Source organism: Mesoplodon mirus (assembly GCF_964341445.2).
Source record: "Mesoplodon mirus genome assembly, chromosome: 14".
NCBI lineage: Eukaryota > Metazoa > Chordata > Mammalia > Artiodactyla > Ziphiidae > Mesoplodon > Mesoplodon mirus.
Window position 1 is genome coordinate 19,541,166 of NC_138990.1, and position 27,789 is coordinate 19,568,954.

The 27,789-nt window shown below is 47.6% G+C and overlaps 1 protein-coding gene across 50 annotated transcripts in view; it reads left to right on the plus strand.

The window, feature by feature from the left end:
- The window catches only part of MAP4K4 (mitogen-activated protein kinase kinase kinase kinase 4), a 179,126-nt gene that overhangs the window by 140,169 nt on the left and 11,168 nt on the right, over window positions 1-27,789 (plus strand). For 2 of the 50 annotated variants that reach the window (XM_082642878.1, XM_082642900.1), the window contains exons 13-26: window positions 4,128-4,289; window positions 6,484-6,570; window positions 7,090-7,284; window positions 8,111-8,272; window positions 10,526-10,759; window positions 11,701-11,807; window positions 13,132-13,283; window positions 14,434-14,531; window positions 16,356-16,531; window positions 16,918-17,038; window positions 18,046-18,237; window positions 20,306-20,423; window positions 20,738-20,908; window positions 24,876-25,019. In XM_082642878.1, the coding sequence (XP_082499004.1) occupies window positions 4,128-4,289; window positions 6,484-6,570; window positions 7,090-7,284; window positions 8,111-8,272; window positions 10,526-10,759; window positions 11,701-11,807; window positions 13,132-13,283; window positions 14,434-14,531; window positions 16,356-16,531; window positions 16,918-17,038; window positions 18,046-18,237; window positions 20,306-20,423; window positions 20,738-20,908; window positions 24,876-25,019 (2,119 nt within the window). The remainder of the gene's footprint in view (window positions 1-4,127; window positions 4,290-6,483; window positions 6,571-7,089; window positions 7,285-8,110; window positions 8,273-10,525; window positions 10,760-11,700; window positions 11,808-13,131; window positions 13,284-14,433; window positions 14,532-16,355; window positions 16,532-16,917; window positions 17,039-18,045; window positions 18,238-20,305; window positions 20,424-20,737; window positions 20,909-24,875; window positions 25,020-27,789) is intronic. The other 48 variants (XM_082642922.1, XM_082642901.1, XM_082642880.1 and 45 more) reach the window with 33 other exon arrangements.

The following is a 27,789-nucleotide window of genomic DNA, read 5'->3' on the forward strand; positions in this document are numbered from 1 at the left end:
GCTGGTGCCACGCGCGTTCCAGGCGCCCCCATCCACTGCACCCTCTCCTCGCCTGAGGACTCAATACTGCACAGATCCCTCTCTTCAGAGACTGACCCGCCCAGGGGAAGAGGTCACGCTGCCTCACAGTCACCTAACTTGGAAGCTTCACAGCCACAGCTTGACAGCTTGCTTTTCACTGCCTTGCCTGTCAGTAGACGGCCCGAGCTTGAGGACACAGAAAAATCTTTAAGTTGAAAGATTCCAAGACACACAGAAAAAGGAGCTTGAAGGAAATAGAGACAATGTAGCGAACAGAGAAAATATCCCACACACATACATATACACATGCACAGAAATCTTTATATCCTTACAGAGAGAAGATATAAAAATCATGAAACAAGACTATTCAGAAAATAAATAACTTTTTAAAAATTTTTTAATAAATTCAAATTCCCAGAAAGTGGGAAGAGAAGATGAGTTTAGGGGGACTAGAGCAGAAGGAAAACAGAATCAATCCAGGTGGTTTGACTCCCATTTAACAAATGGTCCAGGAAGTGAATACCAGAGGGAGAACATGCAGTAAGAATTCAAGACAAGTTTCCAGAACTAAGAAATAATTTCTGAATTGAAAGGCTTACTGAGTACCCAGCCCAGTGAATGAGAAAAGACGCCATTCAGAGGCACATACGTCATCTTGAAAGTTTAGAAACTCAAGGATGAAAAGAGGATCGTAAAAGCTGCTGTCAGGGGAGCAGACAGAGGGGTGTGGGTGTGGGTGGTACTAAGTGTCAAGGATCCAAATGGGCTCAGATTCTCCAGAGCAACATCAGGAAGTAGAAGGTGACAGACACACCAGTGCTTTTGCAACTCTGAAGGGAGATCAGTGCCCCCAGCCAGAAGTGTATGCACAGCATGGGGGCAGAGCTTTTGTGACCTAGAGCCTCTCAAGTCTTCTACTTGTCTTCACGCTTCCTCAAGAAACTCCCAGAGGATGTGTTCCAGCAAATAAGAGAGAAGTTGACAGGGGGTCCTGTACAGGAGAGGGTCCAGAAGTATTCCTAGGAAGCAGGTGGGCGGCAGGATGGGATGCCTGGAGAGCAGCCTGTTTTAGGTTGGCCCAGGAGAAGAAAGGGCTGTGAGAGGGTTAATCTCTAGAATAAAGAAAGAACACCTGACCCATTTGACCATATGGAAAGGAGTCTTACGGTGTAGACTTTACAGATGACGCTATGATGGGCCCATGAAAAAACAGGCAAATAAGCAAGAATAAGGCAATTTTTTACTATTTATGTATGTATGTATGTATTTTGGACAAAATAACATAGATTTATTGACTCTTTTAAATATAAATTTTATTCTTCAAAATTTTTAAAAATTGGCCTCAGATTTTTTTTCTCCAGGTGGTCACTAGTTAACAACAATCAAAACGGCACCATGGCATTTTAGATATAAGTGATCATGGGGCGGCAACATAGCAAATGTTAATAAGTAAAAGAAAGGGTGTTAACAAAGATGTATATCTTATGGCTTGAGGATGGTTAATTTAAAGTCTAATACTTTGATTAAAAAATTTTAAACACAAATGAAAATGGAAAAGGCTATTGTAAGGGCATTTAAAATGGAAAGTTAAAAATTCTTAGTAGCATTTAGTTAGATGAAGTCAAGGTTTCCCACCGGCCTGGGAGCCCTGCCCTCAGTGTAGTTGGAAATAACCCCCAGAAATGGATTCTGCCCATTTCACCACGTTGGAGCTTCCTGCCTGGTATGAGAACGAGTGCTTTCACTGAGCCGCCAGAGGATGTGCACGGGGTCCCGTCACTCGCCGGGACTCCGGGTGACCACAGCTCAGGGGTGCGAGGCAGGGGGTGAGCTGAGAAGGCTCCTGGGCGTGGGCTGGACCAGGGTCAGCCCTGCCCTCGGTAGGCGGAGGCAGCTGTAGTTGCTGGTGAGGGGCCAGCGTGTGGGAAGCCAGCTCCCGCGCTGCTTCACTCCCTCCGCTCTTCCTTTGCGATCTCCCGTTGTCTTCTCTGGAGACAGAAATTTGAACCTCGAGGCTGGTGTGAGGTGGACACTTGCCCGCATCTGGACTTAATGGCTGTGTGGCGGCCAGAGTGCAGTCCTGCTTGCAGGGCAGTGTGGCAGCTTCCAGGACTCTCACTGCAGTTTTTCTCCTTGTCTGGCTCTTTCTGGAAGAGTCCTTGCTGATAACAGCCAAGGCGCCGGCTCTGCTTTTTTTGAACTAAAGAATTTTTCAAGATTCTGTAAATAACAAGAGAGGAGAAAGCAAGTGAAGCCACGGCTTTTCTTTTTGTTTTGTGATCCCACGGGGCTAAGTGGCACCTTTCCTTCAGCATCGTTCCTAAAAATTAAAGAATTTTGGTAGCCTGTGTGGTCTGTAAGGACAGGGCAGCGGGTGCATCTCTGAGGCTGTTGCGGTGGTGTCTGTGGTCACGTGGCGTTGTTTAGCGCAGTGCAGCGGCCCGGAAAGGTTTTGAATCTTGCATTCCATCAGTAAAAAAAAAAAATTGAGCATGTATCTGATAGAGGTATATCTAGTAATTTTGTATCATACTGATACATACATTATGAAATGTGCAAAAGTAGCTATCTTAAAGAATGAGCTGGGAGTATAAGAACATAAAAGTTCTGGGTGTGTTTTTTGTTTTTTCCCCTCAACTCCGGTTGCCTTGCTGGCCTGTAGAGCCTGCCGGCAAGCATATCATCTCCCCCGGGAGGTGGGGAGGGAAAGGGAAAAGCCCAGACCTTTCCGAGGGGGACGGTCCTCTGACAGTTCACTGCTTGTGAGACCTCGGCTCATAAGCAAGTCATGTTGTTACCTGAAGGTGGTAAAATTCAGTGTATGAAATTCTTTGCCTCTTCTGACCTGTTCGCTTGAATCTGATTGGCTTGAAAAGCTAAGGGGGAGTTTTGAGGGGTCGACACTGGTTGCCTTTCTTCTCTCTTCTGTTTTCCTTTTGTCTGACTGACTTTGAGGGGAATTGTTAGTCTCCACCTGCCTTCCTCTCTTGTGGTTGTGGTTCTAGAGCTGTGCTAGAGACAATTTAAATGTAAATTAACTTCAGTAAAATAAAACAAAAAACTCAGTTCCTCCATCATGTGCTGGGCACATTTCAGGTGCTGAGTAGCAGTCTGCAGCCAGCGGCCGCTGTGCTGAGATGGGGCACCTCTCCATCCCAGGGGGGCTGCAGAGTGGCTGCATCTTTGCAGGCCAGCACTCTGCACATTTGTGGGAGGAGTTGGTTGATTTATACTGTGCGCGGTGGCAGTGCTTTACTGACAGCTAGATGTCTGGGGCTGGATGAGAAGGGGCCAGACGTGTGCCCAGGGTCACGCTGCCAGGTACCGAGGGGTTGACAGATGGTCTGCGTTAGGAAAGGCTGTCGGAGCGAGTCTGGTGACTCAATAGCACCTTCTGCACTTGCTGGTGGGATGCAGGATGCTGTCTGATTGACGGTGGGAGGCACAGCGGCCCTCGACCTGGGGGCCTACCACCCAGGTGACTCTGGACAAGTCACTTCTCTCTTCTTGAATCTTTCCTCCTCTGTGGAGTAGGAGTGAAGTGCTTCCCAGGTTTGTCATGAGAATTGTATTAGGTAAAGGACGTGGAAGGAGGACTATCAGATACTTAGCACCATGTGAGACACGGAGTGAGCTTGTGCCCAAGGCAGTTTTTACATTCATGGTAATAATAATAGCATCTCTTATTCTCGTTGGTGTCACTTCTCTCCCTGATGTGTGCTGCTTTTTTCCTCTTTTAAGTATTTCTCTCCTTTCTCTGTGCTATTTCTGTTCTCCTGTATTCATTTCTCTGCTTTTTCTTCTGACTTAAGGGCCTGGGGTAACCCTGTTAGTGATCCTCAAGGATACAGAATTCCCTGTCCCCTCACTGCTGTGCTTCAGCGAAGAACGGGGAGTAACTGATACCCAATGAAACCCAACTCTGCCTGGTACTTCCAAGGAGGCTGGCGTGTGTGAGCGGAGGGGCGGTGTGGAAATAGGTGGCCGGTGCAGGTGGGGTCCACGAGCTCTCCCTCTTGGCCTCTCCCTGTAACTGGTCAGCAGACCGTCCTGCGTGCCGCGCCATGGCTGCAGAGTCCACTGACTGGGTCGCTTTACTTCCGTAGCAACAAAGGAGAGAGCGGGAGGCCAGAAGGCAGCAGGAGCGTGAGCAGCGGAGGCGGGAGCAGGAGGAGAAGAGACGGCTGGAGGAGTTGGAGAGACGGCGGCAGGAGGAGGAGGAGCGCCGGCGGGCGGAGGAGGACAAGCGGAGGGTCGACAGGGAGCAGGTGGGTCCGCGGAGGGCGCGCCGGCCGGCGCTGCTGGGGGGGCACTGGCGCCGTGCGGGGCTGGGGGAGTTGGGGCAAAAAGCATGCACGCGTGTGCACACGCGTTCAGGACTTTAGTCTGAAAATGCAGAAGCACGGTTGGAAGCATATTCACTTCAACAGATTGAATCTCTTGTCTTTACCGACAGATACGGAAATCCGTACACTTTAGAAAGCTCTTGAAACCAGCAGGGTGGTCTCCACTAGTATGAGGCCTGAAAGCTTTCCGGATGTGTGTAATGAAATTTAAAACCAACTGTAAGACACTTCCTATGACAAGTGTTGGAAGTATCCAGCGACTAACTGAATATTTTAAGATATATTTGCATATAATTCAGTATGTACATACGTAACGTTAAAACAGCTGATAACATTAGCCCCAAGCGATCAGATTTTAGCAGTATTTGCAGCATGTTATTAACGTCAGGTAAAGTTGCCTTTAGGAGTCTGATTCCTGAACCACCTGCGCAAGCAGAAATTGTGCCTTTTGTTGTCTGCGTTGTCCGCGTGAATCCCATCATAGCCTCTCTGCTCTTCACGTCTTTGAATTGATCACTCTTTGTTATGAGCTTTGAACAAGGGAAAAATATATGGAGGGGGACCAATTTAAATGATAGCTGAAGTTCGTACTTAAAATGCTTGTAAACAGTGGTATTAGCTTCCAAATTTGATGATTCAGCTACTCTCCTTTGTCTCGGGTTTTCCCAGTGTTGGGTCTACATACTATTTTTCTGTTGAAATGTAAGTGATTCTCTTGATCTCTTACTTTACTGACGTTGTTGGCCTGTTAACTGTGGTGCGTTCAGTTTAGTTTTCATGTTCTGATTTATACTTGGGGACCACGAAGTGGAGAAAACATATAAACTTGAAACAGCTAAGTCATGGAGGGATAATTCTCTGAACTTGATCGGGAGGTGAGGGTGTGAATGTAATACTGACCTTCAGTGTTCTAACGGAGTCATTGGCTTTTGTGTGTAGCAAGTATTCTTCACCTCTTTTATAAAAATAGCATCAAAAGTCAGTTTTATTCCAAAATGCTCCCCATGTCAGCCGTGCTGTAGGAACCTGTCATTTCTGCATGAATGTGCGTGTTTGTGTACGTGTGTCATTGTCTGGTTGTCCCTGTGACGTGAAGGCAGAAAACCAGTGATATAGTGACCTGAGCTCGCAGCTGTGATTCAGCTCTGTCTGGCTCGGGGAAGAGGGGAGCTGGGAGTCGGTGTCCTCTCAGTCGTCGGGGTTGGGGCGGGGCTTCCAGGCCCAGGACTGGAGCCTGGGTTGGAACTAGGGGGCCTTTGCCAGTGGCCCTGTGGATGCACTTTACCCCAGATTGGCGTTTTGGGGCTAAATTTGCTTTGTAAGAAAAAAGGTTCCTGAGGAAATTTGTCATGATTTCTGCCCAGCATTCTCTCCGCCAGGACGAGTGGTTAACTAAAACTCCTGTTCGGCCCAGATGTATGACTGCTTTTATCTTAAGGTGTGCACCTCAGTCGGCGGTAGACACTGTAAATAAATAATCTGAATTTCAAAATAAAATTTCTCCTCCCAGACCCCTCAATCTACTCCTCTTCCAGAGTAGTGAGCTTTTCCCCTGTTGAAAAGGGAGGAGATGTCTTTTATTTGTAAAATGTTGGTACTTTTTGAAGTGATTTCACGCCTATTTCATACTTGAGCCTCCCAAAAAATCCTGAGAGTTGGGAGAGAATATTCTTGATGTGGGCTTGCTAGAGACTAATCTGTTGTCGTAGATCAAGGTCTCCAGCCCATCAGATACGCATGCACCTTCAAGGCTGGGTGTTTCCTCTTTATGTAACGTCCTTTGGATGTGTTTTTGTTGTTACGGAGCTTTATCATTCTCCTCCCGTTGAAAACGCGTCACCTCACGCCTGTCTCCCCTTTCTCTCTCTCTCTGCCTCTCCCTCTCCCTTTATCTCTCTCATAGACTCGTAGACACACACACACACACACACACGCTGAGTGCGTGTCATCATTTATTAGACTCTTTAGGTCTTAGAGACTAATTTGGGAAAATCCTCGGCAGTAGGCTTGTCTTAGCCATTGATTGCTAAGTGGATTTTACCCCAGATGACCGGGTGGGTGGTTCTGGTGCTCTCCTTGAGGACCTGTTGATTGCCAGCTGATTTCTGTGTGGCAGGAGTATATCAGGCGGCAGCTGGAAGAGGAGCAGCGGCACCTGGAGCTCCTTCAGCAGCAGCTGCTCCAGGAGCAGGCCATGCTACTGGTAACGCCCCGCGCCCGCCCCGTCCCATAGCTAGGGCCCCTGCGCCGGGCAGGGCCGGCCCACCAGCGGGCTCTCGTGGCCACGTCCCCTGGGGCCGCACTGCTTCGGGCCCATGTCAAGGCGGCTTCTGTTTACCTCTTGATTTCCCATTGCTGCTGAGTTAACTGTTCTCGTTTGATAGATAGACAAGGTTTTGCACAGCACCTGGCATTCGGTGAACAGGCTAGAATGCCAAGAGCTGGCGGTCCAAGGCGCGTGCCGTAGGACCTGTACCTAGAGTACTCCAAGTGTCCTTTGAAACCGCCGAGACCAGCATTGCCTTGGGTTCTCTCTTACTCTGTCCAGTGACAGTATGCTTAGCGACAAGCTGTCAGGTTTTCCCACAGGTAACCTGCCATTTCACACCCCGGCCGTCGTGCTCTGTTGCAAAACGAGCGTCGGTGAACGCCGGGCTGGGGAGGAGTGCGCCGGGGTGAGGCGGGCGCCAGGCCCCGGACTGAGTGTCCCTCTCCCCCCAAGGAGTGCCGCTGGCGGGAGCTGGAGGAGCACCGGCAGACGGAGCGGCTCCAGAGGCAGCTGCAGCAGGAACAAGCCTATCTCCTGTCTCTGCAGCATGAGCCCCGGAGGCCGCCCCCGCCGCCGGACAGGAGCAAGGCCAGCCTGCACGGCGCCGAGCCCAAGGCCCAGCACGAGCCCGCCGACCGGGCCCGCGAGGTACGGCCCCCGCCGTTCCGGGCGCGCTCCCCGGGGACAGGGAGGGGCCTCTTCTCTGCTTAGTGTTTGTCTAGAGGGGAGCGGAGTGCCTCAGAGCTTTGCAGATCTTGGGGGACCTGGACGCTGACCAAGAGACGGAAAGAGAGGAGGCTGTGTGGCAGCATTTTTCTTTGTGCTGTAAATGAGGGGCAGGGTGGCCTGTCATCTGTTTTCCCAAAACTGCCGCGAGGATGGAGCCTGCCTGGGCCCGATTCACTGGCTTTTCGGTGATCAGGGTTTGCTACTGAACTGAGGCGTCTGGGCTCCCAGAGCTTCCCAGGGAGGATGCGACGAAGCAGGACTGCTCCTCGGACCCTGGCAGGGTGGACTGGGCAGGCTGCAGAGTGCGGGATGCTGGCCCGGGCGGGGGCGTCCTCCCGCCGTGCCGGCCCTCACACGGCACGTTCTAGGAGCAAGTGTCCTGCTTGTTCTGCAGTGCCTTTATTTTTCGTGGAATGAGATGTGTGTTAGATTCCTGGTGACGCTCTTTTAATCCGTGGGTTTAGTTGGTTGCGACAGATTAATTCTTTTCCTAGTTTATCTTCACGTGCAATCCTAGACTTCTTACCTGGGGAGATTTTAAAGGCTGCCTCTCTAAATTTTTATCTTCATGACTATTCCGTATTCTACATCAGATCCTAGTCCAGTGTTATATGCCTCCTCTCTTTTCTTGTAGTTGAAGAAAACAGAGGATTTCTTTTTAGACTCCTTCCACTTTCAGGCTTTCTTTGGTATCTCTGCTTTTTTCTACTAACCCTGAGTTATGTCTTCTAATTCTCTGACGCAGGTGGAAGATAGATTTAGGAAAACTAACCGCAGCTCCCCTGAAGCCCAGTCTAAGCAGACAGGCAGAGTATTGGAGCCACCAGTGCCTTCCAGATCAGAGTCTTTTTCCAATGGCAACTCCGAGTCTGTGCACCCTGCCCTGCAGAGACCAGCCGAGCCACAGGTAGAACGGCCAGTTGGCTGTGGGTCAAGGAGACGCACACAGAGGCTCGCTGAGCCACCAGCCTGCTTGAACTGCTCAGTTTGGTTTGTTTCCGCATTTAGAGAGAGGAGTGGAGACTCAAGAGGACGCAGCCTCAGTTGATAGGGAAGAACAGGGTTTTCCTTTTAAAGATTGTTGTTGTACTTACGAAGAATATCTGGATTCAGTGATTTCTTCTCTCTGTCTGAAGTTTTGCCTTCTCTGACTCAGATGTTCGTGAACAAGTGCCTCCTTACTCAAATACAAAGACTTTTCAGTTTCATTTTTAGAAAGTTAGCGTCGTAAGTACATAGAGGGAGACTTTTTCTTAACCTGGGGTCCTTGGCTCCCAGCCAGTTCTGCGAGTGGGCGGCCCTGAAATTCCACGTAGAATTTTTTTGATTTGTCCAAATGGACATATATTTTTGGGAAAAGGGCCTTTTATCAGATTCTCAAAAGGTTCAACATCCAAAAAAAGGTTACGGCCTGGTGGGTTGGGTGTGGGTTTTCCTGAAGTAGGTCAGGATACAGGCCACTGGGTCGGCCCCAGCATTCGGCCTCGCCCAGGTCGGGGACCTCCGTGCTGTCTGGCGGACAAAGCAGACAGCAGAGATGACGCGTGTCGGAGATCCCAGAGATCCTTAAGACGCTGGTTCCCACTCTTGCTGAAAATCATTGACTTTCAGGCATTTTGCTCCCTGCAGCCGTGTCATCCGGAGTACTGGGCACAAGTCCTTGAGCCCGAGTTTACCTGTCACTGATGTTTGCATGTGTTGGGGGATGGTAGAGGTAGCGGTGGCGTTCACACAAACCCGGATGAGGACTTGAATGCACTTTACAATAAAGATCCTTGGTATGGAGCAGTTTTACAGTAAAAAGAAGACCCAGGATTAAGCTCGGGGGGGGGGGGGTGTTGGGAGGTTGGTGTTTACGTGAGACCAGCAGCGTCTTGATTCACAGAAGAGCTGACGCACAAGCCACTGGGCAACTCCAGAGAGTGAGGAATGGAAAGAAGAAGGATTCAGAAGAAAGCGGGACAGGATGAAGGGGGAAAGGGAGGGGAATGGGGACAAGGAGAGTAGGTTTGATGAACGTTATACTTACTGTAAACAGAAAATCTTTATGTGGCCACTAACAATTTAGAAAATAGGAGTTCATGTATTCTGTAGACTGCTTTTTATACTGCTGATTAATTAACGTAGGACCAGGAAAAAGAGTCCCTTTTCTATCTAAAGTTGCTTTGGGCTAAAAGCTGTACTTACGAAAACATTCTTTCGGAACTAATTCTGGATCTTAACTCTTGGCAAGGTTGAGCCAGTCCTGATTTGGTATTTCCTGTTTTTATTAAATGTGATGATGTAATAGATATATAGCTAGAATTATGTAAATTTCAACATTGAACAGTTATTTTAAAACAAAAGGTATAATTTCAAGAAAATGCAGATTGTTTCAGAGATGATTGCTTTTCCAATTTGGAAGTGACCAGATGAACTCAGTTGTCAAGGAACTGTCTTATTTTCTTCAGTTGTCAAGTAGAAGGAATACCCCCTTCAGCAGTCCATTTAGGGAATCCTAGCGCTGAATAGGATACAAAGAAATCAAAGTTCTTTTGTTTTCTAAGTAGTACAAAGATATGTGGAGTTCTGTGGGGTTGGAGCGTTTTAAGACTTGGGACAAGAAGGAAGGAAAATCGGTGGTGTATTTGAAAAGCTGGCTGTTTTTAAGTTACACTCTTATAATCTGTCCAAACATGCGGGGTTGGTCTTTGCACAGTAAACATGTGGCTCTGTTGTTACTTGGTCAGACGTCTTGCCCTGCCAGGTAACGGGAGGGTGGGTAGAGAGGTTTGCACGTGTGGCGATGTCCGTCCTGCAGTTTCCTCCCTCTCTGCCTGTCTACGCTGCTTTGACGCAGAAATGCATGCCGCACATTGCCTCTCAGACAGGAGCGCTGTGAGGCTTTTTTTTTTTTTTTTTTAAATCTTCACGTTTACTGCTCTCTAACATTTGTCTGGATATTAAGAGTTTTCCTTATAAATGTACATTTGTTCTTTTCCACATATTGTGCTCCCCAGACCACCTCTCCACTTAGAGCATAACTGTTGTACTGCTTGACTGACCTAGTCCTGAGCCGCTTCCTGTGCGTTGCCCCGGCTCCTGCTTTGGATTTGGTATTGACCCGAAAAGCGTTTTCTGCAGAACGCATTGAATGTTTTGTGTTTTGTTTTCTTGTAAGGTACAGTGGTCCCACCTGGCATCTCTCAAGAACAGTGTTTCCCCTGTCTCGCGATCCCATTCCTTCAGTGACCCTTCTCCTCCCAAATTTGCACACCACCATCTTCGCTCTCAGGACCCATGTCCACCTTCCCGCAGTGAGGTGCTAAGTCAGAGTTCTGACTCTAAGTCGGAGGTACCCGACCCCGCCCAAAAGGCTTGGTCTAGATCAGACAGTGACGAGGTGCCTCCAAGGGTAAGAAGCAGGAAGACAGATGTGTGCTTCTTTTTCCTTTTCGTTATTTAAAAAAAATTATTTATTTCAATTAAGGGTGTGGTGACGTCACCAGAATTAAGGGGCAGTGGCAGAGGAACTGTTGACGGTGGGGAGAAAATTCCATAGTGAGGCAGTTAGGTTCAGCCATCAGCCAAGTTACCTTTTCATTGCTGTCGCTGACTCTTGTACTTAAGCACAAGGTACCAAAATAATTTTAAGAGTACACCTATAAAGGGTATGCTTCTAGAACAGACCGAATCAAAATTTGTTGTAGCAGCTGTCGTGTTAAGTTTATACAAAAGCTATCAATTACCTTGCACCATTAATTAATATCAAAATTTTCAGAAAAGGTATTATCAGGGAAAAAATTAACATAAATGTTTCAAAAAATGATTTTTTTTAATTGAGGGATTTTTGTTTTTCTTTGGGTGTTTTTTTTAATTCCATGTTTAAAAAATTTTTGGATTGGTAATTACTTAATGCTGAAATTAAACAAAAAGGCACATTTTATTTTTCCTCCACTTGGAACTTGCTTCCTCTGAGTATTTTCTTGCTTCCTACATTCTTTGTTTCTTGCTGACCCATTTGCAGGCCACTGTTTGGTTTCTTTGAGCTTGTTTTCCTGATGCTCACATTATCTCAGTAAGATGCTTTGTACGTGCCCTGCCACCAAGCTTCAGTGCCAACATCATGTAAATGTGGTTAGGAGCATAGGAAGGTTGTCCCAGTGCCTTTGACGGCTTGGACTACTCTTCTGTTGTATCACTGGAGGGCAGAGAAGGATCAGGGGTTGGGGGTAGTTCGGTGATAGCAAGGCTGAGGTAACTAGGACTGCCTTAGAGACGTGTTTGGTCGGGAGTAGTCTTTTCTTGTCCTCCTCACGTTTTCAGTAATTTAATTGCTGTATTTTGTACCCAAAGGTTCCTGTGAGAACGACGTCCCGGTCCCCCGTCCTGTCCCGTCGGGATTCCCCGCTGCAGGGCAGTGGGCAGCAAAATAGCCAAGCAGGTCAGAGAAACTCCACCAGGTAAGAGAAGAGCAAAGCTTAGGGACAGATATACTACACAGTGTCCTGCAGTCTTATACCGTCTGCTTGCATAAAAATGCTCATAAACGTGGAAGTTCTGGGCCAAAGAGGTGATCCGTGTATAAAGAAAATGCCGTGAAGCCCATTCACAGGAATGACATCAAATTGATCTGCGGTGAAAAGAGAGATTAAATCCGACTGTGTATTGCAGCAGTTTTAAGGTGAAAACGACCTGCCTCAGTGAGAGTAACAGGAAGGAACAGCAGGGAAGGGGAGATTCTAAGGGAATCGTAACCCGAGAGGGCTTGCTCTCCAAAGGGTGTCTGGGGGCCCTGGGAGTGTACGGGAATCACACCCAGGCTACGGGCGATAAACTCGTGAATTAACCACAAAGTATTTTCAGGTTCTGGAGCCGTTCTGTTTTATATGGGAGCTGTTAGCCACATGAGGCTACTTAAAATTGAATTGAAGTTAATTAAAATTACCTAAAAGTAGAACTTAATTTCCTTCGCTGCACTAGCCACATTCCAGGTGCTCCGTAACCTCATGTGGCTGGTGGCGACCATATTCTCAGCCGTAGAATATATTGTCACCATCCCAGTTTCGTCGACCAGCAAAAGCCCCGTTTCAGAGGAAGGAAAGGTCGTCTTGCGTGTTCTGTACTCTGATCATCACTGAACCTCTGTACTTGGTGTCTCGGTATAACATGAGGAAGTGGAATGGGTGACAGCCCAGAAGCTGCAGAGAGAGAGCTTTCTGAGCCTTCAGTGGTCAGGGTGGGCTGCGGGGTTCTCCTGTGCCCGAGTCCGTGTGTTAATTCTTACCTAGAAAACTCATGTGTGGTGTGTCGACGGCAGGGATACACCGTGGCCCGTGTGCGGTCACATTTCCAGCCCAGAGCACGAAAGAACGAGCATCCTGCATAAGAGAGCCCTGAGGGGTGGCGGTCGGTACTGGGAATTTGTGTGTAATTTGATTTTGTGTGTAATTACGTAAGTGGAATTCCTCATAGTAAGAAACTGAGGTTGTAGCTGAGACAGAACTAGTGACACTTGTGGACCAAGCAGCAGCGTTTCCTCTCACACCCGGAGAAGGTCTGTCTGTTAATGGTAGCGTGTCTTTTAGCATTTTGGGTTTGTTAAGACAGCTGAGATAAAACCAATGAATAAAGCTACGATAACTTCTGGTGAATTTCACATTAAATGCCGTTGGTAGGCTGATTTTCTCGTTATCCCTGCGTTCGAATGATATGGTGCACATGTTTATAACTTGACCCTGCGTCTTGGGATAATGCATTAGCTGTTCTTGTCGTCTTCTCCAACAGCAGCATCGAGCCCAGGCTGCTATGGGAGAGAGTGGAGAAGCTGGTGCCCAGGCCTGGCAGTGGCAGCTCCTCGGGGTCTAGCAACTCAGGATCCCAGCCCGGCTCCCACCCTGGGTCTCAGAGCGGCTCCGGGGAGCGCTTCAGAGTGAGATGTAGGATGCCTGCCTTTCCTTTTCCCTGTGCCTGTTCACCGTATTGGGCTCCAATCAGTACAGTTGACCCTTGAACACCCAGGGGTTAGGGATACCCCCCACCAGTTGAAAATCCTCATCTGTAGTCGACCCTCTGTACCCCTGGTTCCTCTGCATCCGTGGTTACACGCCCACGGATCCAACCAGCTGTGGATCCTGTAGTACGGAATTATTTACTGTTGAAAAAAATCCACGGGGCTTCCCTGGTGGCGCAGTGGTTGAGAGTCCGCCTGCCGATGCAGGGGGACACGGGTTCGTGCCCCGGTCTGGGAGGATCCCACATGCCGCGGAGCAGCTGGGCCCGTGAGCCATGGCTGCTGAGCCTGTGCCTCCGGAGCCTGTGCTCCGCAACGGGAGAGGCCACAACAGTGAGAGGCCCGCGTACTGAAAAAAAAAAAAAAAAAAAAAAAAAATCCACACGTGAGTGGACCTTCGAAATTCCAGCCCGTGTTGTTCAAGGCTTGACTGTATTTTGGAAATCCTTTTCAATCATGGAAAAGACCTGTGATTTTTCACAGCTGCATATTATGACTACAAAACAGTGTTTCAGTGTAGGTTTGCTAGTGACAATAATAGTCGTCATAATTTTAATAGTAAAGAGTGAGGTTTTTAGAGCTTACACATGCTGAGCATGCTGAGTCCACGCACTGTCTCATCTAATCCCTACAGTAACCCCAGGAGATGGATATATATCGTCTCCATTTTACAGATTCAAGTAACTGCAGTTTAGTGAGTTTACGTAACTCATCGAAGGTGATGGATGAGCTAAATATCCAAGCTGAGATTTGAACCCACTCTTCTGAGTCTAAACTCCATCAGTATTGTCGTCAGTATTGGTTATCTTAACCTACTCATAAGAATAGATTAGTGGAAATTCCCTCTACTGCGTTATTGATGTAACAAGGAGTTGTGAACACGTGTTAGTGCAGTGTGACAATCGAGGGTTCTCGGGAAGGAGTCACAAACCCCGGGGTTCAGACCAGCGCCTGGAGACCTTGCTGTGAGCAAGGCTAATGAGGGGAGAGGACAGGGGCCAGGTGGGCTGGGTGGCTTCGTGGCCCACACTCAGATGTTTACGTGACTCGGCCTTTCTTGTTTCTGAACTTCACAGCATCATCCAAATCTGAGGGCTCGCCATCTCAGCGCCTTGAAAATGCAGCAAAAAAGCCTGAAGATAAAAAGGAAGTTTTTAGACCTCTCAAGCCCGCTGTAAGAATTGCACAAAATCCATTTTACTCATTTCAGACTCGAGTGAGATCTTTCTATTAAAGCCTTCTCCTTGCACGGCCTGCAGGCCTCCCTGTGGGGTCTCACAGGTTTGAGGGGTTATAAGGAAAGCTGTAAACCTTGGCCCACTTGTGCCGCTGCCCCGCCCCAACCCTTAGTCATTTAAAAAATACGAAAGAAAGAAAAAGCTTCTATCTCTTTGCTTGGCATCAACCTTTACATGCTCTTGATGAGTGGGCATCTAAAATACTGGCTTTTGGAAGAGATGTTTTTCCACCACCTTCTTAAACTCTCCCATGGTTTAAATTCTGCCCTTTGGTACGTGGGGCGGCAGCGTGGCTGTTTCTCTTCTCCTTAGTCCTCGACGCAGTAGCTGCCGGTCACTGGGCGCACTGGGGGTTTGAGCCTGCTGGGGTTTTGTCTCCCGCTTGCATTGATTTCTGTGCCCCCCCTCCCCCCTTCTTTCCTCCCTGCTTCCTGTGCTGTGTGTTCCTCTTCACCGGTGGCTTCTCTGGCTCGATGGGACCCCGCTGACCGAAGGGCGAAGTGGTAAGCCCCGTCTGAACAGCTCAGCGTCGGAGCAGCGTTCTGACTTTAGCCTGTATTCGACCTACATGCCTCTTCCTTCCTCAACTTGCTCTTTTCTAGAATTAGAAACCCTGAATGTTGGCTTCATGTTTTTTAACACCCCACATTTGCTGCACGTGTTCATTCTTATTATTGACTACGGCTCTTTAAAGTCACTTTAACAAAAAGCCGCAGCTGTTCTCGTGAAGTCGCGAGCAGGAGGACTCGAGGCCAGTCCTTGCTCACTTGTCTCAGAGGCTCAGGCTCAAAGGAAAGAAGCGTGTTCTTAACTGGTGAGAAGAAGAGACCGCCAGAAGGAAAAGGAAGAGTGGCCACATAGCCTGCCTTCCAAAAAATCATTGCTTTTTAAGTAAAAATTTTAACTGGAAAGATACATACATTGAACTTCCGTATGAAAATGTAGACTAGAGATAATAATCAAGCTCGGAAGTTATATTTGGATAGTTGATTGGGTCTTACGGTGTCTGCATATAGAAGAGGAAAGGGAACTGAAGCCCTCGTGAACAGCAGCGTTTAACCTGGGCCGCTTCTCCCTCCAGCGTGCGCGCTCGAGGCAGCGGCAGGGTAGCCTGCCCAGCTGCCTTTCCACGGCCAGACACACTGCAGCGCTTTCTCACGGCACACGTCAGGAACTTTGTTCACGCATGTGGCAAGTTGTTGACCCTCGGTTAAGCCAGATGTGAGCTGTACCCTGGGCTCACTTCACTCTCACTTTTCTGCGAGTTGGACATTTTTAAAAATAAAAGTTGGAGTTAAAAACCTCACCAAATAAGTACTTTAAATCACCCCTGTTTAACTAAAATCTTGCTTTCTGCAAAATCTCCTCGAAAGAAGACTTTGTCACAGGGGCGGGCGTCTTTATAACACACTACCAAGGTCTGTCTGCACACATCTGTCGATCCAGAATTTTATAGCCGGAAAAGAATGCTCTCGGCTCTTGTTTTTTTTAATGCCTGTGAGGTTTGAACTGAGTACAGCACCTTGGACTTTTAAAAAAATCTTTTCTATCTTTTGTTTTAATTTTTTGACTTCTCTTGGTCTCGTCTTTTCTATCGAAAGCTTTGAGAGCTCCCCTCCATGATAACCGGTAAAGACCCTGCAAGGCAGTTTGGCAAAGCTGGCATGGCCGTTTGTTGGATAGTGAGAACGAAGCGCTTGGCCCTGCGCTGTTTCCCCGTCGCTCTCCCGCCTGACCCTCTTTTCTGTCTCCTGCACTAGGACCTGACGGCCCTGGCCAGAGAGCTGCGAGCGGCGGAAGACGTGCGGCCGCCGCACAAGGTGACAGACTACTCCTCGTCCAGCGAGGAGTCCGGGACGACGGATGAGGAGGACGACGACGTGGAGCAGGAAGGCCCCGAGGAGCCCACCTCGGGGCCGGAGGACGCCAGAGCCGCGTCAGTCCCGCCCTGCTTTAGGGAGGATGAGTGTCCCCACTGGGCCTTCTGTCCACTTGGGGCCAGTTGTTGAAAACCTGTCCTCTGATCCTGTGAACAGTTAACGTTTCCCCGTCGTGCAGTCAGCAGCAGACGGCCTTTCTGTTTTCCCCCTTCTCTTTGTTGGTGTGTGTGCATGTCAGGGCCTTTCCTAGTACTCCGTGTGTTTCATTTCTTCTTCTTAATTTGAGGCTGTGAAAAAAGGGAAACGGCAGTTCATTTCCCTTGAGGAAACTTTATACCTGTAGCCCGATCTCATGTTAGGACTCTGAGAAGGTGAAAAATCTAAACGGTATATCCTCGGCTCATGGGTTATGGCCCTTCATGTCTGGATTTTGTCTCAATAGGTCATCTCTGAACTTGAGCAACGGTGAAACGGAGTCCGTGAAAACCATGATCGTCCACGACGACGTGGAGAGTGAACCAGCCATGACCCCATCCAAGGAGGGCACCCTGATCGTCCGCCAGGTACCCGCGTCCTCTCTCCTCGTTGGAGGCTAGCTTCTCCTGTAGTCATTAACCCACTTGCTCATTCACTCACTCATGCTGTTTCTACATCATCGTCTGTTCTCACCTAACAAGAGACCCGGAGGGTAGCGTCGTGTGCTGCATGCCCCGAGGCGGCCAGCAGGGCCCCCGCCCCGCTCGCCTGCATGTCACGCGGCAGCCCTCATCCCAGCAGCCCGTGAACCCCACGGTCTGCGTCTGAGTGCAGAGAAGCCGCAGGGGGCACGCCACGGCCTGCGGCAGGTCTGCAGCCAGGCAGCAGGGGTCTGCGCGGAGCTCTGGGCTCCGAGGCTGGGGGTCTGCGGCGGGAGCCGGCTAGGCAGGCAGGAAGGAGCTGCCCGGGGGCCGGGAGCTGGAGCAGGGGGGGCCTCTCTTCTGTGCTCCGGGCGTTAGGCTCCTCCCTCGTTGAATATTAATGGTGTGCCACCCAGGTGTGCTCCTTTTGGATTACCAAGTTTTACAACGGTCTGTTCATTTCTTAGCTCAGATGGAAGAAAGGGGTGTGCTTCTCATTTAAGTGGAGCAGGGCACCTGTGTAGCACTTCGGACTTTTCCCTGAGTGTGTTTCATGCTCTGGCAGTGCATTCGTATGGAAAGTGGGAAGGGCCTGGTCCGGACAAGACCAGGATTCAAAGAAGTGACGGGTACTTTCTAGAGCTTTAGACAGATTTAAAAAGGAAAGAGAAAAGCCAGTGGCTTGGTAACAGCAGCTCCTGTGGCAGATAAAGCAGATTAAACACCCGCTGTTTGGGTTCTGCGGTCACCAGAGGAGGTGCCGTGGATTCTGTTGGCTCAGCCTAGGCATTTGGCGAGGGAGCGTGAGCGGCTCAGGCTGCTTTCCTCCAGTCGCCCTTGAGGACGTCACAGAGTGGAGAGTCACACAGCACCGCCAGCAGTCAGGTACCCGTAGGGTCATCGGCAATGTTAGCGGCGCGCGAGCGCGACCAGTGTGCCTGTTTTCTCTGCAGAGTGCAGTTGACCAAAAGCGCGCCAGCCATCATGAGAGCAATGGCTTTGCCGGTCGCATTCACCTCTTGCCAGATCTCTTACAGCAAAGCCATTCCTCCTCCACTTCCTCCACCTCCTCCTCCCCATCCTCCAGCCAGCCGACACCCACCATGTCCCCACAGACACCCCAGGACAAGCTCACTACTAATGAGGTATGTCTCACACCACAGCTGGCTGCTCTCCCAGGGTTAGACCAGCACTGCCTAGGAGCTAGTTTGCAGAGCCCTTCCCACACCCTCACCTCCCCTCCCCGCCCCCTTCTTCTGTCACCCCCCCTTCTCTCCCACTCCCCCATTCCCCCCCAGTAACAAGTTTCAGAGCTGCATACAAACCCCTTAACCCTGGAGCGATTTCCCCCCAAACTTGCCAGCTCACTGTTTACTTTTCTCTAGATAAGTGTAGTTGCATGGCTTTCCTCATTCAGTTTATTTTTCAAAAAAAAAGTCTAAAACGATTGCTGTGTTCTCAGATGCATTATGTATTTGGCATGAAATTCTGGTAGTCATTTGTGGAATCTGCCTTTTTCATTCTTTTTATCCAGTAAATCAAATATAGAAACATTTGGTTAAGCAGACTTGGCCTTATCAGGATAAATGTGTTGCTCTGTACAGGGACCTCCTTCCAAAAGGGCTGGATCTTTTTTGTTTGCTTGTTTCGGGGGGAGGAGGGTGGGCGTTGTTGGTTGGTTACTCTTATTTATTTTTGACAACCTTGTTGAAGGATTCCTCTCCTTGAAATTTACAATCACTCAGAGTTTAAGAGGCCAAATTGCTTTTGGGGGAAACCTAGAAAATTAGGATGTTAAACAAGAAGGGCAAAGAACTGAGCGTGCTTTTAATTTCAAATTTTGAACGGGAAATCCTGTGTGCTTGTTTGAAGGCGTGGCTATGTGCTCTCAGTCTGGGTGCCGGTTGGGTGATTCTTGCCGTTTGGAACAGGGTTATGCCCCAAGTGCAGGGACAGTCCACCATGGGCACCCTGTCCTTAGTTAAGCAAGTGATCGTTTTCGTGGGAGGTTTGGTTTAAATGCCTTTGTGTAACAGTTGAAGGAGGTTGCAAGTGGCACGTAGCTTCAGCCAATCTTGTCAATCAATGTAAGCATTGAGCTGCCGGCCTGCCCACCTGCTCCTATTTTGGTTCTCTCGTTAGAAAGAGTCAGAATAATCCTCTCCCCTTGAGGAGCCAGGGGCAAGTTGACTGCCAAGGCAGGCTCGGCATCAGATTGGCCGCCATCGGCTGGATGGGCCCCAGATCGTGGGCCTGGGCAGGAAACCTGCCAGCAGGCAGCTGTGTCACATGGGAGGGGAGAGCTGAGGAGGGGGTGGGCTGCAGGACTTGTGACTTCAGCTGCCCAGGGGAGTGAAACGGTCCAGGACAAAAGCACGTGGTCAGACATGGTTTTTTTCCTCCTTTTATATATCCCACCTACACTTACATCCCTTCTTATATTTACACCTGGCTCCATTTTGCTCTAATGTGTAGTGTTTACAATAACCCTTAACTCACTAAACTGGCAAGTTTATTTTTCTGTTTGTTTTGTTTTTAATCGTCATTACATTTCCACTTAACAAGTTGTTTCACTTTCTTTGTGCCGTTTTTTTTTTCCTGTCTTAAGTTACATTATTAACCAAAACACGCCTATTCCTAAAAGAGCAAAAGGATATGCCTTACTCTGTATTTGCACCTTTCACTAATGAGCCCCTATTTGATACGGATTTAATGATGATGCACCTAAAATGATGGTGGCCAAAGCTTCTGTAGCTTTCTGGCAAGAGGCTCACTTTAAAAGAAACGGTATAAAATTAAGATTTGCCAGTATTCCAACATAGATTCATTGGACTTTTTTGGGGGCAGGAGAGTAAATTCAAAAATTGATGAATTGAGATCAAGACATTTCAAACTTCCTTTAGGAGTTTTCATTATAATTATTTATTAAAAACCGGAGGAGCGTGAAGTATAGATTTTGCTGGTAGCTTGCATGTTCCGTCTTAGAGGAGCGATACTTCTGAAAACAGGGGTAGCTCTCTTTGGCTCCCGGTTAAACAGCCTGTACTGGGGGGTGCGGGGTACACATGCAGAAGCACCTCCGGAGCATTTTGGGGGAGGAAGCGGGGGGATAGGGCTTTTGTATTGGGAAGCAATGCATTGTAGAGGTGGATTGAAGTGTTCTGTTTGTTCCTTTACTGTCATTGTATTAATACGACTGAATTTACATTGCAGACTCAGTCCGCTAGTAGCACACTCCAGAAACACAAATCTTCCTCCTCCTTTACACCTTTTATAGACCCCAGATTACTACAGATTTCTCCATCTAGTGGGACAACAGTGACTTCTGTGGGTAAGTAAAGCAGCAACAAGAGAGCAGCTGACGAGCGGGCTTGGGCACTATGTGCCACTCTTTCTGGTGGCTTGGGCACACATGCTGGTGGCTGGCAGGCGCAGACCTCGGACCAGATGCCCAGCCTGCTTGCACTGCCTTATTTGCAATGAGCTGCAGAGTCAGTTTCCTTTTTCCATGTACATTCCTTACGAATTTCTCTTCCTAGGCAAAGAGTTGGTTGTGACATGAATATCTGCTTGAGGCGTAGCGGGGAAGGGAGCAGGCCCAGTGCTCGTGGAGACGCAAAATAATTCCAGTGTCCTGTGTTTCAGTGGGATTTTCCTGTGATGGAATGAGGTCGGAGGCCATAAGGCAAGATCCTACCCGGAAGGGCTCAGTGGTCAATGTGAATCCCACCAACACTAGGCCACAGAGCGACACCCCAGAGATTCGCAAATACAAGAAGAGGTTTAACTCTGAGATTCTGTGCGCTGCCTTGTGGGGTAGGTATCCCACTGTGACTCTGATGCTTTCGCTTTTAGTCTCAAGGGTGGACCGGTCGTTTCTAGATAGTGCAGGTGTTTTTGGAGGCGTCGTTGGCGGGTGAGATGGAAGACTCTTGACGTCCGTCCCCGCACCCTGTCCCTCAGGAATCCTACAGGGACACACACAGGCCTGCCCTTGTTTTAGCCGTCAGGTGTTGCAAAGACTGACTCATCTCCGTTTCTTCATATAAAGAAGAAAAGGGAAAAAATGAGAAAGACATTTGATTTGGCCCATATTTATAGGGAGAATGAAGAAATTGGTCGAATTTGATTTCCTTTAAATGTTTCAGTTTATCATTTTTCCCTTGCTCTTTGTGACGTGGGCCTAACATCTGAGTGGAGCTCTTCGAAGCAGTCTGCCTGGGCCGGGAGTCTGCGGGAGGGGCCGTGAGCTGCCTTACCGTGCAGGCTTGTGTGGACACCGCGAGAGGGGTTCTCCGAGTTTGCGGCGCACACGGCTCTGCCGCCTCCTGGCCGTCGCCCCCGTCCACCACCTCCCCCAGCCCCAGCCCCGCAGGTTCGCCTGCTCTTGCCTTGACCGCGCCTTCCAGCGCCACACCTGTTAATACTCCCTGAATCCTGCCGTGGGCTGTTTGGAAACGGAGGAGCCCTGCCACTGTATTCAGAAAAGTTTCCCACTCCTTGGATGTTGCTGTGTAAACGCGTGAGGACACATCCTCTCGCAGGCTCTCCTGGCGTGTCCATGACGGCTCTGCCTTTCCCCTGTGACGCCATCAGCTCTTCTCACTCCCAGCCCCTCGCCTGGCCCAGGGCGATGGAAGCAGCCACGAGGGCCTCGGGGTTCCCCTGAGGAACCTCGAGATGGTCCTCCCTTCTGTCGTCCCGGAAGGGCCCGTGACTTGATAGACTGTCCTCCTCACCCGCCCTCTGGGCCTTGGTCTGTCCTGGCTCCCCTTGCCCCTTCCGTGAGCCCCTCCCCCTGCTCCCCCGAGGGCTTTGGAAGAGCCGTCTGTGCCCATTTCAGGCACAGTTTTCTTCATATCAAAGGCCTTCTTGGGGGTGTTTATATCATCAAAATGATTACATTATGTTCAGCGTAGAAATAATGTTAAATATGTTAGTTCTTTCCAAATTGGCGAAGAAATTTGTGCCTGGGATGTTTGCCCTTGGTAGCAGTGTCACATTTAATTTATAGTCCTCTAATGTCCTGCAACGTGCTGGGCCCCATTCTGTGTGCCATTATCTGATTTTTTTTTAAAACTAAAATCCTTCTTTCTCCTAATTAACTTCTTCACTACCTCGGAGAAAAATAGGTGACTCTCTCAAGCCTGTGTCTTTTAAAATGCAGTAGAACTCTCTGTTTCATCATGTTAAGAGAGAGGGAGGTGACTTAAAATAGGTGACTTCTATATCCGAGTGTGTTTGAGTTGCCCCGTGTCTGGGTCACATCACTGGTGGATTTCCTTAAACTGCTCGGGATAGCTGTCATGAGTTACCTTTTAAGTGAACTGAAAAATAAGTCTCGGGCTTCCCTGGTGGCACAGTGGTTGAGAGTCCGCCTGCCGATGCAGGGGACGCGGGTTCGTGCCCCGGTCTGGGAGGATCCCACATGCCGCGGAGCGGCTGGGCCCGTGAGCCGTGGCCGCTGAGCCTGCGCGTCCGGAGCCTGTGCTCCGCAACGGGAGAGGCCACAGCAGTGAGAGGCCCGCGTACCGCAAAATAATAAAATAAAAAATAAGTCTCTCAAAGACGTAGACCCAGAAAAGTTAAAGCATGTACTATGAGAGCTGTAGCCTGACAAGAGGAGGAGGTTCAGAGGAGGCTGCGGTGCTCTTGAAATGGTGAAATGGACACATTTGTGTTTTGCTGACCCGCGTTAGGTTAGTTTTTTATGTACCTTCCTAGAAAACGCTTGCAGTGAGCATCCTTTATCTTACCGAACTGACTTTCGTTTTGTAAATTACTGCATATTTATTTAATTTTTTAGTAAGGCAATTTCTCCTTATTTACAGCCAGAATTATTTTAACACATCTTTTGGATGTGACAGTTTCCATTCTTATGATTATGAAGAATTGTGTGCACTTACTTTGCTGCTTTGACTACAGTGTAATTCATCGTAGAATTGAAAGGAAATTTTAAGTCACATGTTATAGAGCTCTTAGCCATTGCTTCCATCACCCTGCACCAGATTCCTGCGGATACAATTGCAATTCCTAGCCCTGCTTACCTTTGAACAATTAGCATTATAAAGTTTAATTATAACTAACAATTGTAAGGTTAAAAAAAGTACATTTATAAAAAAAATTGGTGCAGCATGCCACAGTTTTTTTTCATAGGCCCATAATTTCCAAGGTTGCTATTTTCCAGTGACTGTCGGTATTCTTTTGACTGCTAGCGCTCAGTATTTTACAAAATGACACAGTTCTTGGAAATATATACTGGAGAATTGGAAAATATGGTAAGTGCTAAAATAGCTACAATTTTTGTGTATATGAAGACTTTTTTCAGCTCTTTTGAATCTTTATTCTTTCTTGCTGTAAATTGAATGGTGTTTGTTTTTGGAAACCACAAATAATAGATTTCACAATGCTCGTCGTATTTGGTGTAGTTATTACACATTTGGGTAGTTGACGTAGATTTTTTTTAGCTTCTCAACATGGAAGGTCGACCAGGAAAATGTTGAAATATTGTATGAACTGGGACCTTCGGAATGAACTCCTTGGCTGTCAGCTAAAGTTGGACAGCAGTTTAGCTTGCAGCATACAGCGCTTCAGCGTATTGATAACCGCATCCATGCATGCCTGGCACTCTGTTAGTTGCTAAAGTAGCGGTGATGTGAGTACATGTGTAAATGCCAGGCTCCCCGCTGTCCCCCAGGACCCAAAAGGTGTTTCTGGTTTCCTCACAAGGTTTCCTTGGGTAGATGCTGTCCTCCTGGTGCTAGGGTTCCCCCACTTAGTACCAAATAGGCATGGAGCTGAGGGGGGGCGGGGAGGGGTTTTTCCTGTTGCCTTCACAATTGTTCTTTTGAAATTTTCTGGAAAAGTGTGTGTGTGTGTGTGTGGAATAAATAAGGACGACATGGTTCAAGAAATACATGCTGTTCTCCCGTCATTCCATCTGCCTGAAAATACTGATGGAGCGATTACTTTGTAAAAGCACACATACTTCGTTCCTTCACTCAGCGAGTTTATTATCTAGTTTAGGGACTCAGTGCAAACATAGATGTGCCCAATCCCCTAGGAGTACAAGGTGCTCTGTGCTACAAGTTACCAAGTTAGTTTAGGCAACCAAGTTCACAGACCAAGGAAATCAGTGTAATTGGGAAAATAAGTGAATGATAAAGTTGGCTTGAGGGGCAGAGAGTTCTGAATGCTGGATGGATGCTTTTGTACCCTCTCGGAGAGAGTGAGCCGTTTCTGAGGGCACAGTATGGCCCGATGAGTGTTGCAGGAAGGTTAGGGCTGTTTGCGGTAGACGCCGGAGCAGTCACAAACTGTTAAGGACTAAGGGGGCTGTGTATGGCTCAGTCTAGAAGTTTTCCCGTGAAAAGACAGGTGAAGGAAGCAGGCGGGGATCGTGACATCAGACGAAGGTTTGTTCGGGTGTCTGATGTGACGGATGAGATGGAGAGTCTGTGGTACCCAGGAGACGGTGGGCTGGGACATCCTGGGGCAACTGAGGAAGAACCGGAAACTGGAGGGTGGTGAAGGTAATCAGGGGGATGAGATGGGCTCGCCACCCCCCACCACCACCACCACCATAGATCCTTTTTTACATGTAAGTGAGTATTTCATCCTCTCTCTTCTGTGGTGATTTGTTGCAGTTTGGGTACTTTAAGCTCTCTTGTTTGTGGGTGGCTTGAGAAAACCACTCTTCCAGATAGGCTTTGCTATCCGCTCCATACAAGGCTGTTTGTCAAGCACAGTGTAAAATTGTGGGCTTTCTGTGTCCTTGAAATAGGAGTGAACTTGTTGGTGGGTACAGAGAGTGGCCTGATGCTGCTGGACAGAAGTGGCCAAGGGAAGGTGTATCCTCTGATCAACAGAAGACGATTTCAACAGATGGATGTCCTGGAAGGCTTGAATGTCTTGGTGACAATATCTGGTAAGCGTGTGTTCGGGGAAAGCAGGCCCCCAGCACTGTTTAAAAACGTGGTACTCGCTGGCACAGAACTCGAGTGAGTTCCTTTTCTGAAGTAATAGCTAAAAGACCTAGAACTGTAACGTGATTTTACAGTAACGTGGTAGGAAAATGTATTCAGAGGGGACCCACGTGTATACATTTGCCTGGGGCTCTGCTGAGAGGTCCCGGGGAGCACAGGAACCTGCGCTTCCTACTTCACCCTGCCTGCCACCCTGCCACCGCCTTCTGTGGCCTGTCCCGTTCAGAGTGTGGGTTTATGTCCACTCCCTCCCACAGGGCTCTTTCATGCACAAGGAACTGTTCTTTGCCATTGATGGTAAAAGTATCGTGGTTTTCTTTTTAATGTCAGTCAACACTTATTATAAGTGTCTTTTTAGAAAGAGCATTTTTCTTAGTATAAATTATATGTGTTCATTGTAGAAAGTAAGAAACTACTGCAGAAAAGCAAATGGGAGAAATAAATAGTAAAATCATCTGAAGATAACGTCTGTTAACTTCAGTTTTTAATTTCCAGTCTTTTAAGCATACACACACTCAGAATACACACGTAGGGGAAAAAAATCTCCATAAAAATAGTTATGCAACATTTCAAACATTGAGAGAATAATATGACACCCATATAACTGATGAGGTAGTTTTTAACAGATGTTAGAATACACTGCTGTGCATACATTTGGCGTCTACTTGCCCTTGGTAACCACTGCCCTGAAGTTTAAGTGTATCCCGTCCTTTCTTGTTTGTCCAAACCTTGTAGGCTACTCTCTCCTCTCCCTGAACCTTCCTTCATGGTACCCATTCTGCACGGCTACAGGATGTTTCTTTGCATAGACGTACTATAGTTTGTTTACTATTTTCTGTTGTTAGTCTTTCCATTTATTCCTTTTTTTCCCTCTCATGTAAACATTTTTCACAAGTATCTTTGCAGCTCACTTAACCATCGGGCATACGAATCCATGTTGCCTAGATCATAATCTCTTAATAATTTGTGGTTTTGCTGGGGTCAAAGAGTACGTAGAAGTGTAAGACTTGTCCTCTGATAACCAGCAGTGATTTTGATTTAGTTATCTGCTAACCCAAACTTGTTATATTTATTTATATGTAACAAATTTCTGGCAGTTATTTTAGTTTTCAAATAGGCTTTTGGTTTAAGTAAAGATGTTCATTGAAATGCAAAAATTTCACCATCCATCTCATACTTAAATGAGAAAACCGTTTAAAGCTTGAGCTTTAAAAAGTGATGGAAAATAAGTTTTAGAATTGTAGGAAAAATAAATCAGCTAAAAACTGGTTTAAACTTAATTTTGTGATCCAGTGAGCAAGATGATTCATGGGGTCAGTAATCAACTGATAGCATTTTTCTGGTCTACTTTTATTTTATTTTATTTTTTTTAATTTTTTAAAATTTTTATTTTGGTCTACTTTTCTGTATTCTTTTCCTCTTTATAGCTCTCAGTGGTTTTCAAAATCATAAAAGTAATTAATACATGTCAGTTGTAGGCAACTTCGAAAACAGAAAAAAACTTAGGAAGAATAAAATAAAATGTAACCCCCATCTCAGAGATACCTCTTGTTAACATTTTATTGTATTTCCCCCTCGTTTCTGTAAATATATCTCATAGTGTGGGAATAAAACACTGTACATAAAACGATATTGTCTTTGTTTCACTTAATATATTGAGTATTTTCCCACATTCAAAAATTCTTCAAAACTTAAGAAGATTGTGTTGAAGTATAAGACATGACACAGAAAGTGCACAGCCGTATAAATGGTGTACAGCTCCGTGAAGAGTCACAGTTAGAACCCATGCACGTAGCCCCCCACCCTGGGGACGAGGGGAGCCATCCCAGCTCCCCGGTGGCTCCCCTGCACTGCCCCTCCTCCCCAGAGGGAAGCCCTGTCCTGACTTTGAACACCTTCAAACATGCTAGATACTCTTTTGTGTCTGGCTCTTTTCCTAGGGCAGTTTTACGTTTACTCAGAAATTGAACAGGAAGTATAGACAGTCCCCATATTGGCCCTCTCCAGTTTCCCGTATTCTCTCACATTAATGTGGTACATTTGTTACAGCGGATGAACCAATGTTAATACTTTAGCTAACAGGTTAGCTGAAGTCCACAGTTTGCATTAGTGTTCTCTGTGTGTGTGCGCTCTGGGTTTGACCCGCGCATAATTTTATCCACTGTTACAGCATCATACAGACTAGTTTCCCTGCCCTAAAAACCCTCTGGTGTTCCACCTACTCCTCCCTCCCTCAAAGCCCCTGGCAACAGCTGGTCCTTTCTTACTGTCTCGATATTGCCTTTTCCAGAATGTCATAGGTGGGCTTACGCAGTCTGTATCCTTTTCAGACTGTTGAGAGCAAGTACCTTTTTATGCGTCTACGCGGTAACATCTTTTGTCTGTTGTAGGTGCTTGCTCAATATTTCTGCTAGGTTATCTCTCTTCTAATCGATTTATAGGAGTTCTTTACCTGTTCTGGGTGTGAGTCTTCTGTTAGCTCTGTAAGCTGTGCCCATCTCCAGTTTATGGCTTACCTTTTGCTGGATTCAAGTCCCCAGGTTGGGTGATCTATGAAACCCTTTTGTGCTCTCAAATGAGACATAATAGTTACACTAGGGGGTTTCGAGAATCAGATGACATAATAGCTTGAATTGAGTTGCTAGTGAAACTGATACAAAATGGTTCCCTAGGGGGATGATATTTATTGTTTATTGCAGTTCCTTTTGGTTA